Source organism: Neomonachus schauinslandi, chromosome 9 (assembly GCF_002201575.2).
Source record: "Neomonachus schauinslandi chromosome 9, ASM220157v2, whole genome shotgun sequence".
Taxonomy (NCBI): domain Eukaryota; kingdom Metazoa; phylum Chordata; class Mammalia; order Carnivora; family Phocidae; genus Neomonachus; species Neomonachus schauinslandi.
In genome coordinates, this window is record NC_058411.1 from 138,338,004 (window position 1) to 138,356,924 (window position 18,921).

The following is an 18,921-nucleotide window of genomic DNA, read 5'->3' on the forward strand; positions in this document are numbered from 1 at the left end:
TCTAGGAAGTCGCTTCTCTCTCTGGCAGGAGGCGGGGTTTTCCCCGCACGCCGCGAAATCTGTGGGTGTAGACCGGGATCCTGGTTACAGGCGGAGTGGACCGGGGAGGGGCGGGTCGGTCCCGCGGCTGCTGATCTGGACGAGGGTCCTCCGAGGCTGCGGCTGTCTGACCGAGAGGTGGCCATTCATTCGCGCGCAGAAGCGAGGGCCCCTTCGGGGGCTCTTTCGAACCGTGCCCAGGCCTGAAGGAGCGCGGTCCTGCGCTTACCCCGGGCTGCTGCCGACCTTCTCTGAGTGGAGGACGTCGCCCTTCTTCCACCCCGCTGCTCCGGTGCCCGCTACCATGGCTTTTCCCCATCGGCCGGACGCCCCAGAGCTGCCTGACTTCTCCATGCTCAAGAGGCTGGCCCGAGACCAGCTCATCTATCTGCTGGAGCAGGTCAGTGCCCGCCACGCCTGGGGCCTTCTCTGCATCAACAGTTTAGCGCTCACTGGACGCATAGTTCTTCCTTGCGGAGTCCCCTTGATCTTGTTCCAGGCCCTTGGTATTGTCCTTGGAGCTTCTGGGGCGGGTCCAAAATGAAGCATTTAGGAAGGAAAACCAGAGGGCAGTTAGGAGCTGCTTGGGACCTGGCAGAGAAGTCACTTCTTTTTGGTACAGGCAAGGGGAGACACCAGTCGTTCCCCGCATCACTGGGGGATGGAAGGATGGTTAAGACATCATTGTCCTTAAGGATCGACTCCCAGTAGGAGCCTATGAAATACGGATTACCACACACGGCGTAGTGTGTGGTAAATGGGTGATAGCTAGGGTGCCGGAAGCATTCAGAATAAGCGGTCATTTCTAGCTGGATTGATCTAGGAATTTTAAGGAGCTGGATTGTGAAGAATAAGCATATTTTCCTTGGAGATGGGGGAGCATGTTCCAGGCAGATGGACTGGTTGGTAGAAGCAAAGTTGAGGAACCAGGGAAGGAGAAGGCCCGTACAGGGAAGAGAGCAATCAGAAGTTACGCAGTGGGCATTAGGCAGCCACTGAAGATTTTCTTTCCCCACTTAAGGGGTGAAGCAATACTCGAAGATGATTCTAGGGGCGCTGGGTGGCTCAGTCAGTTAAGTGGCTGCCTTCGGCTCAGGTCATGATCCTGGGGTCCTGGGATCGAGCCCCTAGTCGGGCTCCCTGCTCATTGGGGAGCCTGCTTCTCCCTCTCCCTCTGCCCCTCCCCCCAGCTTGTACACACTCTCTCTCTCAAATAAATAAATAAAATCTTTAAAAAAAATGAAGATGATTCTTATAGCCATGTGCGGAGTGGGGTGAATGGGGAACAAGAATGCTGGTTAGGAGACCACAGATCAGGTGAAATGAGTGACAGTGGGAACGAAAGGCAGGGATGGATTTTGAAGTCATGGTGAAAGAAGACTCAAAGATTTACTGATTGTAAAGGATGACAGAGAAGCAAAGCTGAGTTTGAGATTTTTATCTTATGTTAATAGGAAAACAATGCTGTTGCTATAGTTGTAATGTGTTATATGTATATTTTCTTATTTAATGTCCACGTTCCCTACTAGATTAGAAGGTCCTTGAGGACAGGGAACATGTCTGTTTTGTTCAGCACTGTGTACCCAGGGAGTACCTAGTGTAGAGTCAAGCACATAGCATGTGTTTAATAAATATTTTTTAAATGAACATTGAATTGAAATGAAAAAAAAAAAATTAGAGGAAGGGGCTGATTAGTTTGGGTTTGGAAAGGGTGAAGTGAAGATGCTAGGAGGAACATCCAGCAGATAGAAACATAGAGCTGCAGTCGGGATGAAGATGGGTACTTGGAAGAACCTCAGAGAACCTCAGGGGATCTGGGACCATATTTTATATCTCATTTATATGCCCCGTAGTGGTAGCACAGTGATTGGCACATAAAAGACGCTCAAATGTGTGAGGAATTGAAAAGAGATGCTAGTTAAGGCTGCTTATAGGTGAGAAGCACATAAAAGAGAGTAAATGAGACCAAGGACAGGCACTTGTGCTTGGAGCTCGGGAGGGGCTGCCCACAAGGGTGACTTACCATGGCAGGTGCAGGTTTCTGTGCAATAATTTGCTCTTCAAACTGACTTCTAATGACTTAATTCTTGTTTTGTTTTGTTTTTTAAAGATTTTATTTATTTGACAGAGAGAGAGCGAGAGCAGGAACACAAGCAGGGGGGAGTGGGAGAGGGAGAAGTAGGCTTCCCACCAAGCAGGGAGCCAGATGTGGGGCTCGATCCCAGGACCCCGGGATCACAACCCAAGCCGAAGGCAGACCCTTAACCGACTGAGCCACCCAGGTGCCCCTGACTTGTTGACTGGCACTGCTGTTCAGGCTCGAGCCCTCAGAATCATCTTTGACTCTCCTTCCCTCCTCATATTTAACTGAACCAGTTGCTGAGTCCCAAGGATATTTCCTCACACCCGACTTTAGAGATTATACAATAATATTTACACATGACAGAGAAGGTAGAAGATGAGGGAAAGTATAAAGAGAAAAAAATCGGGGCGCCTGGGTGGCTCAGTCGTTAAGCGTCTGCTTTCGGCTCAGGTCATGATCCCAGAGTCCTGGGATCGAGTCCCATATCGGGCTCCCTGCTCCGTGGGAAGCCTGCTTCTCCCTCTACCACTCCCCCTGCTTGTGTTCCTGCTCTCACTATGTCTCTCTCTGTCAAATAAATAAATAAAATCTTAAAAAAAAAAGAAAAAAATCACATTCAACTAACAGATACAAGCGCTGTTAACACTGTTAATTTCTTTCAATTATTTAAAAAATTCTCTTACACATTCCATGTATCCTTAACGTATTTTTGTTCATAGCACCACCAGCTTAAATCAGGTCCTCATTTATTGCTACGCGCTTGGGCTGCTTGGACTGTTGCTTTAACCACATACGTAGACTCCCTGCCTCAGTTTCCAATGCCTCCAATCCATTGTACTCACAGTGCTTGCCCAGTTATCTAACTAAAATTGCCAGCTGAGTAGATTCTTCAAGGCTCAAAAGCTTTCTGTTCCCTTGTTCATAGAGGATCAACTCCAAACTCCCTAACCTGACATTGGTGTCCTTCATGCTTCAGTTCCCGTCAACTTTTTCAATCCTATTTCCCACCATTGTCCTACATCAAGATTTCCCAGCCACTGACATTTGGGGCCAGTTAATTCTTTGTTGTGGGACTGTCCCAAGCATTGCAGGATGTTTAGCAGCATCTCTAACCTCTACCCAGTAGATGGCAGTCAAACCCCTTGCCCCAAGTCAAATAACCAAAAATGTCTCCGACACTGCCAGATGTCCCCATGGGGCAAAATCATCCCTGCTGGAGAACCGCTGCCCTACACTTACCTTATGCAAACCAAATTGCTTGTTCTGTCCTTACCATTCAGCCTGTTCTCTTGCCCCGGCCTTTGCTGGATTGCCATCTTCTATCACTGCCAAAACCGTACCCATTTGTCGAGGCCTAGTGGAGAGCAAACTTCTTTTTTTTTTTTTTTTTACTTATTTGAGAGAGAGAGAGCATGAGAGAGCACAAGCAGGAGGAGCAGACTCCCCATTGAGCAGTGAGCCTGATGCGGGGCTTGATCCCAGGACCCTGGGATCATGACCTGAGCCAAAGGCAGCCGCTTAACTGACTGAGCCACCCAGGCGCCCCTGGAGAGCAAACTTCTGATGACTTCCCTCTCTCTGCCACTCAGTGGGACCCCTCCTTCCCCGGGACACCTGAGACAGCAGCATCAGAAGGGATGCAGGAATCAGATGGCAGGAATTTGGATGGGAGAGTGGGTGGGTGGCTTTGGACTGTTCTGGGCTAAGTTGTCTGCATTGAACGTGGGTTATTTTTGTAATTAGAAGAAAAACGCTACTTAAAAAGAGATGGCAGTTAGTTGAGGGGTTGACAGATGCAAAGTGGGGCTTTGTTTGGTTTGGATTAGTTCAGCAGGCGATCGGGGTTGTTGGGAGGCAGAGTGGAGAACAGAGCCATGATGCAGAACAAGGTCATGGGCAAGCGTTGAGTGGTTGAGTGACGAGGACTTAACCTTCAAGAAGGTGAAATAGTTCTCCACTGGTACAGAAAATGAGAAGACAAATTAGGTGAATATATAAAGGAACGTCTTCTGTGGATACAGAAAAATAAGATCCTGGGTTAGATGATAGCACTAGGGCACTTCCAACCCAGTCTGTGCTTTTATTAAGTGGATGGCTGGACGAGCTCAGCTGAGGGAGCGTATGTGACCTAGGAGTGACCCAATGTACTGTGTCCTTCAGCTTCCAGGAAAAAAGGACTTGTTCATTGAGGCAGATCTCATGAGCCCTTTGGATCGGATTGCCAATGTCTCCATCCTGAAGGTACCTGCCCCTTCTCCCAGTGGACTTGGGCTCCTCTTTGCTCACGAAGCAGTTTTTATCTTAATGAACAGTACAAATTACTAATGAGTGACTGCCCTTTTAGGGAAATTGCAGGCTAGCTGAATTGGGTGGACAAAGGGGGATGATTGTGTTGTTTGGATTGGTTTTGAATTGTTTGGTTTTGTTCTGTTGACAGTTTGAGGAAAGTTCAGCAGGATGGTTGTCAGGGCAGTTTGATTCCCAGAAGAAGCACAAAGAGGATCCTTACAGAAGTCCTCTTTGTGTCCTGCTTTGGGTCTCCAAGAACTTACGTGCATTGTCCTGTTGGGTTCTCTCTTTAGCAACATGAAGTCGACAAACTGTACAAAGTGGAGAACAAGCCAGCCCTCAGCTCCAATGAACAGTGAGTATCTGGGAGAGTCTGTCTGGGCTCCAGGCTGGAGGAGGTCCCCGCAGCTCTGCCTCCCGTCTGTCCTTGGCTGGATCTGGCGCCATGTTTGTGATGTGGTTCACCTCTCTGCACTTCTGCAAGTTCACGCCTAGGTTATGCTTGCCCTCTTACTTGGTCTCCCTTCTGCACTTTCTCCTTCCCCTGTCCTCTTCTCTCTCTAATCCAGTCCACCATCTCTAGCCAGATCGATTAATCTTTCAAAAATTTTTTCATTATGCTCTTCTCGGGAACCTTCAAGGCTTCCCTTACTTGCTGACTGAAGTCCAGATTGCTCATCACAGATTCCAAGGCTGCCTCCAGTGAGGCTCACCTTGCCTTTCCAGCCTGCTCTGTCACGTGTCCCCTCAAGCCTCTGCTTGACACACACTTTCTTTTTCTTTTTCTTTTTTTTACTTTTTATTTCTTTAAGTAATCTCTGCACCCGTTGTGGAGCTCCAACTCCTGACCCCGAGATCAAGAGTCACGTGCTCCACTGACCGAGCCTGCCGGGCACCCTGACTTGCACTTTCTCATGCTGCCCAACTATGCGCACATGCCTTTGCCCTCTGGCCACTCCGCCCACTCTGCCTGCCTCCTGCAGAAAACACCCAGCCTTCCGAGCCCAGCCCCACCTCCTCCATGAAGCCCTCTGTCACCATTCCGGTCCGGGGTGCTTTTCTCCTCCTCTGGATTTCCATGGTGTTTAGTGTTTGTCCTGGTCACTTGGCACATTGTCACAGACGGCCTGTGTCTGGCCTCCGTTTTTATCTTTTATATTTTTCGATCTTAAGTAATGTTCATGTTTCCTTAGAGGAAAAAATTCTCCTGGATACATGGAGAGTACCTCCAGGAACCCCCGTTTGAAAAACACAGTTTTGTATACTTTCTTGTATTGTTTTTAACACCTGATTATCAATATACTCCATACGTGTGTATCTGACTTTGCCCAATGGATTGTAAATTATGTGAGAGCAGGAGCTCCTGGGGCCGCCATGGGCCAGTAAGTACCTGCAGTGCCCGTGTACCTGTGGTGTCGAAGGGAGTCTTCTGTGCGTGGGATGTGGTCGGCCGAGAGAGCGGGCATTACTTTGGCTAGGATGAGAGCTAAAGGCCTGGCGAGAAGAGCAAATGTTGGAAGAGTTGACCTTGTTTCCATTTCTTCTAAGCTGCTATCACCAACTTCAGGATTTTTCTTCACTGAGGTTTTTTGTTTTGTTTTGTTTTGTTTTGTTTTTACTTTCCCTCCCACAGATTGTGCTTCTTGGTCCGACCCCGCATCAAGAACATGCGATACATTGCCAGTGAGTATGTCGTGGCGCCACACGTCACTAAGACCTAGGAAAGAGGGGCCGGGATGAAGGGCCTAGGCCATAAGGACCTTTTAATGAGAAAAGATGGTTCGAATGGGCCACACCACTCGGAGAGGATGTCTGCTTCCTTGCATCTAGTCTAACAGATGGCCCATGGCTTTCTGGGTTGCTTTCCTTCTGTCTGTAGGTCTTGTCAATGCTGACAAATTGGCTGGCCGAACTCGAAAATACAAAGTGATCTTCAGCCCTCAGAAGGTGAGTTTGGGTCCTGGTGGGAGCAGGAGAAGGTAGATCAGGACGGAAGGCTGGGAAGGGGCAGGGGGCCAATAGCTGTGTCTCCCCCAAAGCAAGTTATGTGTGACTGAACAAAATACCTGTCACTGTCTTGTCATTAACGTGGCCCTGATTGTTTAGCAGAGGGCCTGTTGTCAAACTGCCCCAGTTACAGACTGTGGAGTTGTGAGAGGTGGCCTCTATGTAGACTTCTTCTGAAGCATAACCTGCTGTGTGTCCCTTCTAACTCAGATTTCTGTATAGTAATATGCACTGTGTTCTGGGGTTTCAGTGATTTTGTCCCTTTATCCCTTTAACAATAAATACGGTAAGTCATTACTCCTCCATGCTCATCCAAGGCATGTGGGTGGCTGCCCCTGGGTTGTAGAACCATACCACTGTACTTTGGAAAGGCCCTTTCTTACACAAGAAAGGAGCCGAGAGACCATTTTACTCCACCCCAGCTTTGAGCCTCTGAGGGAAGTAAAGCCCAGGGTCACACAGTGAGGTAGCCTCGCCAGGCTAGGTCTCTTCCATCTGTTTTCGCTCAATAGTTGTAGTGTTTGGTGCTCACAGCATGTCCGCTCCTGGATTCCATCAGGCTCTGCTCTCACCCCCATGTCAGCAAGGTGCGTGGTCTTACGTACACGGCCTGCCCGAGGCCTAGGAAGCTGTACCAAGGAGTGCACACCGCATGGAGCGGTTGAAAGGATAGGGATTTATTCTTTTTCAGTCCTTCCCAAAAAACTCTGGAGAAAGTAGAAGCAGTAGCTCAGTCTGAGACTCTGAAGCCAGACTGGGTGTAAATCCTTGCTTTAGCACTTGTTACCTGTGTGATCTTGGATGGGTTACTTAACTGCTCTCTCGGTGTCTCAGTTTTCTCATCTATAAAATGGAGTTGACAGTAGTACTTACCTTTTATTTTTTTTAAACAAAACAGGGCTGAACATTTTTTTTAATTTTTAATTTTTTGTTTTAATTCCAATTAATTCCAACTAATATAACCTACCGTGTTATATTAGTTTCAGGTGCATGATGTCGGGATTCAACAGTTCTGTGCATTACTCAGTGCTCATCACGATAAGTGCAGTCTTGATCCCCTTCACCCATTCCTCCCATCCCCTCACTCACCTCCCCTCTGGTGACCATCAGTTTGTTCTCTCTCGTGAAGAGTCTGATTTTTGGTTTGCCTCTTTTTTTCTTTGTACGTTTGTTTTGTTTCTTAAATTTCACATATGAGTGAGATCATATGATATTTGTCTTTCTCTGACTTATTTCACTTAGCGTAATACTCACTAGCTCCATCCATGTTGTTGCAAATGGCAAGTACTTACCCCTTTTAATTTAACTGACTCAGTTTTTATTAGGAAATCTAGTGAAATTACAGGCTTATATTGTTTTCTCATCACATGAAAGGAATAAGAAGAAAGAGCTAATGATCTTCCTTTGAAGATCATTTGAAGATTCATAGAAAATCTTATGGCTATTTTTCCTGTTGAGAAATACAAGTATGTCAGGTATAACATCATTACCAGGGCAAGAAATTATTAAGATAACCGGTCGGACTTACAGGTTATTTTTAAATGTTATTAACGAGCTGTGGCAATAAATTCTAGCTTTTGGAGTCTTATAAAACCCCTTTTTTCAAATTATACTTCCAAGGAGAGATTTGTTTAAACAGGGAATAGAACAAGTTGGTAACAGTTTCAGATAATCCTACAAGCCTCCATGTTACACAGAAAAACAAAATTGATACTTCGATGAATTTTCTCCATCTCACATCATATCTAATTAGATTCTTTGACCTAATTTTATATTGCAGGACAGTCTCTCCCTCAGTAGCTGTAGGGAAGAGGGAATCTCTCTTTCTGAGACTCCTTTTGTTAATTATGAAGCTTGGCAGTTTTCGATCTGGGCTCTGGAATTCCATTAGTTAGCACTAAAAGTGGGCCTCCAGTTTCAGTTTCACTGATGGACCTGACTGAGGGACCGGGCGCCCAGCTGGCTCAGTCTGCAGAGCATGTGACTCTTGATCTCAGGGTTGTGAGTGCGAGCCCCACATTGGCCGTGGAGCCTACTTAAAAAAAAAGAAATGACTTAGGGATGAATAGGATTCTTCTGTGTTAAGTAAAATAAGGAATATGTAGCATGAATCTTCCACATCTCGTGGAATCCTCATGAGGACAACGAGAGGTAATCCTTATAAAACACTAAGGACCTGGCGCCTGGGTGGCTCAGCTGGTTAAGCGACTGCCTTCGGCTCAGGTCATGATCCCGGAGTCCCGGGATCGGGTCCCACATCGGGCTCCCTGCTCGGCGGGGAGTCTGCTTCTCCCTCTGACCCAACCCCCTCTCATGTGCTCTCTCTCTCTTTCATTCTCTCTCTCAAACAAACAAACAAACAAATAAATAAATAAAATCTTTAAAAAAAACACTAAGGACGATGCCTAGCACATGTGAAATATTTAATGCACATCAACTCTTACCATCATCATCATTATCAGACGGGAGTGCTCCTCCTTCCTTCCTCATTGCCTCCAAGTATTTCGCCTTCTTCCCATTTGCCTCAAAGGAGGAAGTGACCCTGGCCTCGTCCCCTCCCCGATCCGCCGCTTCATCTGTGTTCCTGGGCCCATGCCCGCGTTCCTTTTCTACTGTCTTACTTTGTCGGGTAGATTCTTTCTCTTTTGTCTTCAACCATGTCTATTTCCCCCTTTTTTTAAATTTATTTTTAATTTTTTAAATTTTTTTAAAGATTTTTATTTATTTATTTGTCAGAGAGAGAGAGCACAAGCGGGGGGAGGAGCAGGGGCAGAGGGAGAAGCCGGCTCCCCGCCGAGCAGGGAGCCCGATGCGGGGCTCGATCCCGGAACCCTGGGATCATGACCTGAGCCGAAGGCAGACGCTCAACCAATTGAGCCACCCGGGCGCCCCATGTCTACCCCTTCTTAGTAATTCTCCCTGCTTCATGTCTTCTCCTGTCAGGGGCTCTCCCTTCTGTTGTGTGGAGACTTGTGTCAACAGTTCTTTCCGCCACTGCTCCTGTGTCCTCACCCCCACCTTCGTCTTTAATTCGAGTCCCCCGCCAGGGCTCTGTTGTCAAACTCGGCGATGCCTGGTTCCCACTTGACCTACCTAATGTCCTTGCATTTGACACAGTTGCCCATTCCTCCTGAGACTCACCTTTGCTGCCTTTAGAGGTGCCGAGTCCCCCTTTCCCACCTCCATGTCATCTTTCCGTCTTCTCCTCCAGGCGTTGTCCTGTGCGCCCTTTTAATTGCGGTGTCCCCTACAATCCTGTCCTTAGCGGTCATGTCCCTCTGTGTTCTTTTCTCTTGGACAAACCACCCACTTTAAATGTCCTGTGCCAGGGACCCCAGGCTGGATCTCCAGACCTCTCTCAGTGACTCCACGCGTCCCCTGGACATGTCCTACCCCGACCCCCCCCCCCGCCACCGCTCCTTCCCTGCTGCCTGCCTCGCTTCCCCTGTTTCTGAGGTGCGCTTGTGCCCTCCCTCCCATGTCTGTCTGCGGGATGCACCCTTTGCGGATGCTTTGCTGATCCTTTGTGGAGCTTTCCAGTCTCGCAGGGAGAAAAGAGCATTGGACTTAATACCTAAATAAAGCGGATAAAGGGAAACAAAGTGCTGGGCTAGATGGTCCCAGTGGTCCTTCCTGTTGTCCTAAAGAGTCCACGCTCTCTTGTCGTTGTCACTGGGTTCAGTAGGTATTGTCCTCAGCAGTGACTGCGGAGGAACTCGAGAGATGCAAAGAACAGAGAAGAAGGTGGTCAGCAACCACTCCCTCTTCTTGTCTTTCAGTTTCATGCGTGTGAGATGGTGCTGGAGGAAGAGGGAGTCTATGGAGGTGAGAGGAGGCGGCAGTGAGTGGGGAGGGGAGAATATGCGGAAGAAGGGAAGGAAATAACGCTGGGACCCTCTTCTCTGCCTGTTGGCCTGGGGGGAGGGGAGGTTCCTGACCACGAGGAGCAGGACAGGGCCTTGATGGGAAGGCTGAAGGGGGTGCCAGGTGCTGCCATTCCTCCCTTTCCGAGACTCCCACAAGGAGAAAGTGTGCCTTCCCTCCCTCCATTCTGCATGCAGCGCTGACCTGAGCACCGTGCTCCCTGCTGGAGATCCCGCCCTGGTGCCAGAATCTTCGGCGGCCTTCTGCAGTTGGCCCTTTCCTGGCCCCTCAGCGTCACCATGTGCAGCTCCCTCCTTCTCCTGACTCTCCACCTTCCAGCCATGGGCACTTCCCATTTGCTTTTCCTGTGGCCTAGAATATTCTCCACCCTCAGCCTTTTTTTTTCATACCCAAATCTTACTCAAATTCTGAGCGTCAGTGTCACTTCTTTAGGGAAGTCTTTCCTATGCTCCTGTACTTCTCCTATGCCCCACGTAGTTGAGGTTCGATCCCTGCAATATTTGGGCTCCCAAACTGCTGTTCTTCTCTGGAGCACAACTGTAATGAGATGTGTCTGGTGTGTTTCTCACTGGATTGGGATTCTCTCGCAGAAAATGGGGAGCATGTCTGTTCCATTTCTGCACCCCCAGTGCCCAGCCTAGTGCCCGCACAGACGTGGCTTTCTGTCAGTGTTTGTCGACCAGCGAATGAGTGTTTCCTCGGCACTTCCAGTCGGCACTCGAATGAAAACACGCCCCTCTCACGTTGTATGACAGGCTGTGGTGTGCATTTCTCTTGTTATCCGACCACGAACTCCTTTAAGGCACAGACTGTCACTCATCTTTGAGTGTCCCGTGCTTAGTGTAGGGCTGGGCATGTGGCAGGCGCTCATTTATTTCTGCATCACCGTGGTGGACCTTCTCTCTCAATATGGAGCCCTGTGCCTTCTGCGGGGAGGCTGATGCTCTCTGTACCCGCAGACGTGAGCTGTGACGAATGGGCCTTTTCTTTGCTGCCTCTTGATGTGGATCTGTTGAGCATGGAGCTCCCAGAATTTTTCAGGGACTACTTCCTGGTAAGTGCAGGGTCCTTGGGTCTTGGCATCGACAGGTGGGGACACACACGGGGTCCTGTGGGCTAGAAACGTGGACGTAACCTTCCTGTAATTCCTATAATTTATTATGAGGAAGAGCGTTTTGCAGACTGAATGGCTGATGTCCACAGGACTTCCTTTGGGGCCAGAATGAGAGCGGTCGGACAGTCCCCACACATACCCGGCCTTCCTGCTCCCGGGCTGCTAGGGCTAGCCCCTTTCCAGATTGCTCTCTTGGGCTGAGCCATATCTCTGTGGCCCATATGGTTCCTGCAGGAAGGAGATCAGCGCTGGATCAACACTGCGGTACAGGCCTTGCACCTTCTGAGCACTCTCTACGGGCCCTTTCCTAACTGCTATGGAATTGGCAGATGCACCAAGGTGGGCACGAGCAGCTCTGTGGTCCCGATGGCCCCTCTTGTACCCGTTCTCTGCCCACCATGGAGTGCCCAGGGGCATCTGTGATAAGAGCCATGTTCTTCAGCTTGCTTTTATTGTTCTAGAAGAGTTCCTCAGAGAGGAGGAGGACTTGTGTGACTGACAGAAAAGCAAGAGCCAGGGCCTCTGGATAGCACTCCTGAGTCTTTTCTTCGGGGGCAGAGATAGTCCTGCATCAGCAGGGGGAAGGCTGGGAGGGGTGGGCACAGACGGGAGTGCAGTGGGTAGTGGTGTTAATAATTAGCTCCCCTCTTGGGGTCAAGGAGAGGTGTCACATGGAAAAGAGTTGGCTTCAGTAGGTGTGGGCTGCAGCAGGGACCTGGACGCGAGACTGAGAATATCTTGGTTCCTGGCAGATGTCATATGAATTGTGGAGAAAACTGGAGGAGGAGGAAGATGGCGAAACCAAGGGCCGAAGGCCGGAGATTGGACATATCTTCCTCCTGGACAGAGGTAAATGATGCTCAGCATTCCTGTCATCTCTGGACCCTCGAAGACATGGGGATCCGGCCAACGCGGTGGCCCAGTTAGGATCCTCAGGTCGGGGCTGTGAATGGCAGCGTTGATCAGGAGCCCGGCACTTGGGCCCCGTGGAGGCACGCGAGCTGACGCCGAGCCAACTGGGTAGCCGCGTAGGTCAGGGAGGACCCTCACGGCCGGGGATCTCGGTTTCAGACGTGGACTTCGTGACGGCCCTTTGCTCCCAGGTGGTTTACGAGGGTCTGGTGGACGACACCTTCCGCATCAAGTGTGGTAAGTGGCATCTTGGCGAGATGGACGGGTTCCTCAGCTCCCGGGGCCTCTCGCAGGGGGCAGGGCTTGTGGGAGAGCCTCAGACTCTGAACAGACTGCTGGCTTCCAGATAGTTTGGGGCACTTTGAGTGGCAGTTCAGGAAAGGGGAGGAGAGGGAAGGCCTCACTGGAGGTCCTCAGAGCTACTCCCTCTGCTCTCAAAGGGAGTGTCGACTTTGGCCCAGAAGTCACATCCTCTGACAGGAGCTTAAAGGTTCTACTCAATGCTGAGGACAAGGTGAGGGTACGGCTGCTGGTGGTGGATGGCCCGGGGGCCACTGTTGGCCCGAGGCTGTGGGCCCGGCTCTGGGAGGGGAGGCTGAGCCTGTGGGGGAGGGATCCCCCTCCAGGAGTGAGCGTACCCCGGAGCACAATATCTGGGTGTTTAACATACACTTGTGATACCAGCTCAGCTTTCTGTGTGCTTTTGCTAGAACAGCTGGGCACCGCTCTTGTGCTCCTGTCCCACTACTGAGGGAGGAGGGACTAGTTAGGGTTCTCTCTGGTCAGTTGTTGCTGCTTGTTGCCCTTGCAGGTGTTTAATGAGATTCGTAATGAGCACTTCTCCAACGTCTTCGGCTTTTTGAGCCAGAAGGCCCGGAACTTGCAAGCTCAGTATGACGTGAGGCTCCAAGCCCGGGCTCCTCTGTTTTGTTTCCCCTCTGTTGGCTTCCCTTTGGCTCCCTTCTGATATGATGACAGCCCCCCCGTCTTTTCTCTTGGAATCGGGGGGACCTGAGGGAGGGTGGTGGCTGCGCATGTCTGAGGGCAGGGAGCGGTTGACCTCATGGGGACTTCCCCCAGCGCCGGAGAGGCATGGACATCAAGCAGATGAAGAACTTCGTGTCCCAGGAGCTCAAAGGACTGAAACAGGAGCACCGCCTGCTGAGTGTCCGTAGGTTTCAGCTTGAGGGGAGGGCAAGGGGATGCTACAGAGGAGATCTGCCCCGGGGGAGATCTTTGTTCACCAGCAAATAATGATCTTGTTTGGTCTGAAATGGGAAGAAGTACGTCTGCATTTTGCCTTAAGAACTTTTTATTCTTGGGGCACCTGGGTGGCTCAGTCGGTTAAGCCTCTGCCTTCAGCTCAGGTCCTGATCCCAGGGTCCTGGGATCGAGTCCTGTGTGGGGTTCCCTGCTCAGCGGGCAGTCTGCTTCTCCCTTTCCCTCTCTCTCTGCCCCTCCCCCAACTTGTGTTTGCTCTCTCTCTCTCTTTCAAATAAGTGAATAAAATCTTTTTTTTTTTAAGATTTTATTTATTTATTTATTTGAGAGAGAGAGTGAGAGAGAGAAAGAGCACAAGAGGGGGGAGCGGGAGAGGGAGAAGCAGACTCCCCGCCGAGCAGGGAGCCCGACGCGGGACTCGATCCCGGGACTCCAGGATCATGACCTGAGCCGAAGGCAGTCGCTTAACCGACTGAGCCACCCAGGCGCCCAATAAGTGAATAAAATCTTAAAAAAAAAAAGTTTTTATTCTTCTGGACAATAAAGGCATATCCTACTAGAACCGGGAATATGTCAGCTTGCTTTTTGTCCTGTCTGCAGATATCGGGGCCTGTGAATCCATCATGAAGAAGAAGACCAAGCAGGACTTCCAGGAGCTCATCAAGACTGAGCATGGTAGCCGTGGGGGCCGTGCTTGGTTCCCTCCTGTGCTTCCCTTGCTCCCAGCAAAGATGCTCTCTGGCTCCTTCCAGCTGATGCTGGCTGGGTGGAATGCTGGTTCCTGCTAGAAGTCCCGGGGGGCCCTTAGCCCCCCACCCCCAAGCATGGAGAAAGATGGGGAGACAGACACCTGTTGGCATAGATGGCCAGAGCTGAGCTGCTCCCCACCGTAACGGCTCTCCTCTTGCTTCCTCACAGCACTGCTGGAGGGCTTCAACATCCGGGAGAGCACCAGCTACATCGAAGAACACATAGACCGGCAGGTGAGCAGGTGGCCGGGGCTGTTGGGAGCCATGTGTCACGGCGGGCGTGGCCTCCAGCGGAAGGAAGAGGAAAGAGCGTGTGTCGTGGAACTTGAATTCCCTAGGACTCTCTTCCCACGCAGGTGTCGCCTATAGAAAGCCTCCGCCTCATGTGCCTTTTGTCCCTCACTGAGAATGGTGAGCCCCTGGAACCAAAGACACCAGACTGAAAAACTGTACCTTAGGCATAGAAGAAATCATTTTGAATGACAGAATAGCCTAGCCGACAGAACGTTTCCCAGTAATTCCGTGGATTCTTTCCCCTGTAAGCTAAAGCAGTCTTTGTTCTGCATGAGACATCCCAAGGGCCTGGGGTCACTTAGTGTCCCGACCCTGAGTGGGACCACACTCAGCCCCCAGCCCCCCCCCCCCCCCCGGAACAAGCTCTGTCACATCTTAGGACCACAAGGGCACAGCGCAGAGTGGCATTTCTCTCTCTATTCCATCTGGCCGCCTACCTTCCACGAGCTTTCATAATAAAGAGTCCAGGAAAAGGGCACAGCCAAACGATTTCATAAACATTCCCAAGAGCTCAGATTCTGCGACCTCCTGTGGTACAACTTTTAACTTGGTTATGCAACCCTTTCATCTGTTTTTTTTTTTATTTTAGTTGGAAGTAGAGGTGACACACGATGGGACATTAGTTGCAGGTGTACGGACAGGGATGGGACAAGTGTGTGCGTTGTCCCAGGCTCCCCGCGAATGCAGCGAGTACAGAACCATCGGCCCTACTCCCTGTACCCGTTCGTCCCCGTGACTTGCTCACCCCGTGACTTGCAAGCGCATTCTTTGTACCTCGCTGGAGGAAAGCGCCTCAGACCGCACTTTTCGACCTCCTCTGAACACTTGTCCCGTTCCTCGGTAGCCCGTAAAGCAGTACTCAGGGGCACTGGCCCCAAGCCAGGAAGGAACGTGCCCAAGTCCCTTTGCCTCCCTCCTACCGCCTCCCTCCGCCATCCCTGCCGATAAGCAAGCTGAAATTTAGGAGTCAGTTTAGAATCAGCTGGCTGGATGCAAGGTTAACATTTACTGATTCCTTCCTCCTGATAAAGGTTGTTTGGGGAGCAAGAGGGTGGGTGGGTGGGTTGGTATGGCTGTCGATTTCAGGACACCTCAGCTGGTGTTCACGTGAACCTGTCTTACCTTCCTGACCCTCAGGTTTGATTCCCAAGGATTACCGATCTCTGAAAACACAGTATCTGCAGGTAAGGCCGTGACAATGCACTCTGGAGGGACCTGGGTGGAGGGAGGTCATTGGCACTTCTGAAAGAGGCAGAAGAAATGGCCTCCTTCCTGTCTGCATCCCCATTTTGCTCCCAATCTGGCCTCCCTCTTAGGGCATCTCAGGACAGTCAGCCTCTCAGCACGCAGAGACCCTCCCCCTGCCCGGCTCCCCTATTGCCTGCTCTCTTGGCGGGCGGCTGGTGCTGAGAGTGCTGGGGCCATTGAGCTGTCGGACCAGGTGGTGAGTCCTCACCCCTGGGGCTCTCCCTCACTTTAGCATCTTGTGAGGGGTTGATACGGCCTTCCTTCCAGGTCTTTCTCTAGTCTTACCTCATCTCTGAAGCCCTCCCCAGCACCTCCCATCAATGGCTTTCTCTCTTCTCTCATAATTTCATGCTTTTCTTTTTTTTCCTCCTTCGTTTGGTGTTTGGTTATTTCTTTAGGGCACAGAATGCGTAGCCCTTCTGTCCCCCCCCCCCCGTATCACCTGACAGTGTTAGACCTTGGTGTGGCGGATGCTCAGTCAATGACTGAATTGCATTTCCTTCAGAGCTACGGCCCTGAGCACTTGCTGACCTTCTCCAATCTGCGGCGAGCGGGGCTCCTCACGGAGCAGGCCCCGGGGGACACCCTCACAGCTGTGGAGAGTAAAGTGAGCAAGCTGGTGACAGACAAGGCTGCAGGTGAGCAGGGAGCGCAGGCCTTCCCTGGCCAGAGTCCTCTCTCCTCGCAGCAGCCAGAGCTCCCTGGGAGGGAGGGAACGAGCTGGGGAAGGAGGATGTGATCCTTCACTCTTCCTGGCATTACTACTGCGTCTGCTAGCAGGGGCACGTTCCCTTTACTGAACACTTACCATGTGCTAAGACCTGTAGATACCAGTTTCTCACTTAATCCTCACAAACGTAAGCTTATAACCTCCATTTTCTAGAGAAGGAAACAGGCTGAGTGAGGTTAAGTGACTTGTTTAAGGTCCCTCAGTGAGTAAGTCAGATTTGAGCCCAGGTCTGTTGACTCTGAGGCCCACACACTTCACCAGTGAGCTCGGGTCACTCTGTAGATTGCACTGAGTGGATGGCCGGTACCCTGTAGGAAGATTGTGGTGGGGCGAAGGGTGGCAAGTGTCTTGATCAGTTCCAGGGAATCTCAGGGGATCTCAAGGAGGGCCTTGAGCCAGGAGCGGTCCTGCTACTTGCAAGGTTCTGCTATTTGTCATTTCCTGAGTGGTATCACCTGGGGCAGGGTCACAATTCCGTCAATCTTCGATGAGATCCAGCACAGATTTCCTTCCCAGGAAAGATTACTGATGCCTTCAGTTCTCTGGCCAAGAGGAGCAATTTCCGTGCCATCAGCAAGAAGCTGAATTTGGTACGTAGATTCAGGGTGGATGGGGAAGCCATGGGTCCAGTCCTTTGCAGAGTACTTTGAATCCCCAACATCTCTTTGTTGTTTTGTTTTTATAAAGATCCTTTCATTTGGTAGCATCATAGCATGAGCTTAATTTAATAATGAGACAACACACAAAAGATTCATCCACTTAATAAACCTGTAACAAGCACCCACCAAGGCCAGAGGATAGGCTGAGTGCCACATCAGTGACAGACATGTCCCCTGTCACCAGGGGATCGGCAGCGGGGCATCTTTAATTTCCAGCCCTTCATAGGGAGCACAGGGGAACTCGTTCAGGAGAATCAGTGGGTACTGAGCGAAAGCTTCAATCTTTGGTTATGGTTTTTTGTTTTTTGGTTTTTTTTCAGGGCTTTTGCCGGTTTTCCCTTTAGCTGAAATAAGACCTGTTTGGGGGGATGTACTTTTCTCTGACCGGGTAAAAGGCTGGGGAGGTGAGTTGTCACGTGCCTCATGTAGTCCCCTTTGCCCTTTAGATCCCACGTGTGGATGGCGAGTATGATCTGAAAGTGCCACGGGACATGGCGTATGTCTTCAGTGGCGCTTACGTGCCCCTGAGCTGCCGACTCATCGAGCAGGTGAGAATAAGTGACCCGCTGCCGTTCCTGTTTCACTCTCTGCTTTCTCTTGGTCCCTGGCCTATTCCAACTTTCAGCCACCCCCGTAACTAACAAGAGACGTGACAGTCTGGCTGCTGCGACCTCCCCTTCCTCAGCCGGATAGGGTCTCAGACTTGAACCCCGGGCCTCCCAGGTGCTGGAACGACGAAGCTGGCAGGGTCTGGACGAAGTGGTGCGGCTACTCAACTGCAGTGAGTTGGCCTTCACAGGTGCGTGGCTGGCCCTGTGGTCAGGGTGGGGCGGGAGCGGGGCTGGGGGCGCCACGGGAGATCGGAGTCTGGCCTGATCTCCGCAGACATGACCAAGGAGGACAAGGCTTCCAGCGAGTCGTTGCGCCTCATCCTGGTGGTGTTCTTGGGTGGTTGCACGTTCTCGGAAATCTCAGCCCTCCGGTTCCTGGGCAGAGAGAAAGGTAAGAGAGAACAGAAAGAGGGACCTGGGGGACACAGGGCGGTGCTCAGAAGGCTTCCTGGCGGGCCTCTGGGCACCCCTTGCTGTAGTCCGGCTGCGGGTTCAAGTGCAGGGAGCCCAGTTCCACCACGCGCAGCAAGTCGTCGTGCCCAGGAGGGTGGCACTGACACGTCTGTGTCTGTAACCTGCTGCTCTGGTCCAGTCAGGGCTGTGGAACTGGAGGGCTGGCCGGGGCTCGTCGTGGGGGCCTCTGATCTGCTCTTAGTCACGTGTGCGGGTGCTTTTGACTCCATAGGGTACAGGTTCATTTTTCTAACAACGGCGGTCACGAACAGCGCTCGCCTTATGGAAGCCATGAGTGAGGTAAAAGCCTGACGTTCTCTCTGCTGGTGTTGACGTCTTCCCTGAACACGTTTCCCTACGGGATGCAGGAATTTGGTCCCAGCTGCTAACCAAGTGTCTACCAACTACCCTACTAAGAGCCGGGGAGCTCAGAACTGACTCGGGATTTAGAGAAATTATCTGAGGAGAGCGCTCACTTCCGGCCCCCAGGATATGTCTCCATTTTGTGTATGAAGTACAGCTTGTGCTGAAAAGATACAAGGAGGAAGAGATATCGTTTACTAAGTCCTGTTTGAGTATCATTGTAAATAAAGCCTCTACTCTCCAATGTCATGTTTAGTTCTCAAC

The 18,921-nt window shown here is 50.9% G+C and overlaps 1 protein-coding gene across 3 annotated transcripts; it reads left to right on the plus strand.

Moving 5' to 3' along the window:
* VPS33B (VPS33B late endosome and lysosome associated) lies at window positions 1–18,909 on the plus strand. Of its 3 annotated transcripts, XM_021680554.1 has the most exons (23): window positions 1–439; window positions 4,283–4,363; window positions 4,705–4,766; window positions 6,045–6,094; window positions 6,291–6,358; window positions 10,198–10,243; window positions 11,263–11,357; window positions 11,652–11,756; window positions 12,170–12,266; window positions 12,489–12,566; window positions 12,770–12,843; window positions 13,141–13,227; window positions 13,410–13,500; window positions 14,151–14,225; window positions 14,469–14,533; window positions 14,656–14,710; window positions 15,731–15,777; window positions 16,347–16,479; window positions 17,088–17,161; window positions 17,677–17,778; window positions 17,954–18,029; window positions 18,116–18,232; window positions 18,527–18,909. In XM_021680554.1, exons 1-23 carry the CDS (start codon window positions 344–346, stop codon window positions 18,604–18,606), a joined length of 1,854 nt encoding a protein of 617 aa, XP_021536229.1. In that variant the 5' UTR covers window positions 1–343; the 3' UTR covers window positions 18,607–18,909. The 3 variants fall into 3 exon arrangements, with proteins under 3 accessions (XP_021536229.1, XP_044774338.1, XP_044774339.1); XM_044918403.1 differs by lacking the exon at window positions 4,283–4,363 and having other exon boundaries at window positions 18,527–18,860; XM_044918404.1 differs by lacking the exons at window positions 11,263–11,357; window positions 11,652–11,756; window positions 12,170–12,266 and having other exon boundaries at window positions 18,527–18,860.
* Window positions 18,910–18,921: the final 12 nt, after the last annotated feature.

Bases quoted from the DNA above. Each gene is read 5' to 3' on its own strand.
- VPS33B (XM_021680554.1), top strand. From the start codon at position 344: ATGGCTTTTCCCCATCGGCCGGACGCCCCAGAGCTGCCTGACTTCTCC. The intron at 4,767-6,044 runs GTGAGTATCTGG...TCCCTCCCACAG, and splicing joins GCCCTCAGCTCCAATGAACA to ATTGTGCTTCTTGGTCCGAC. The intron at 14,226-14,468 runs GTAGCCGTGGGG...GCTTCCTCACAG, and splicing joins GCTCATCAAGACTGAGCATG to CACTGCTGGAGGGCTTCAAC.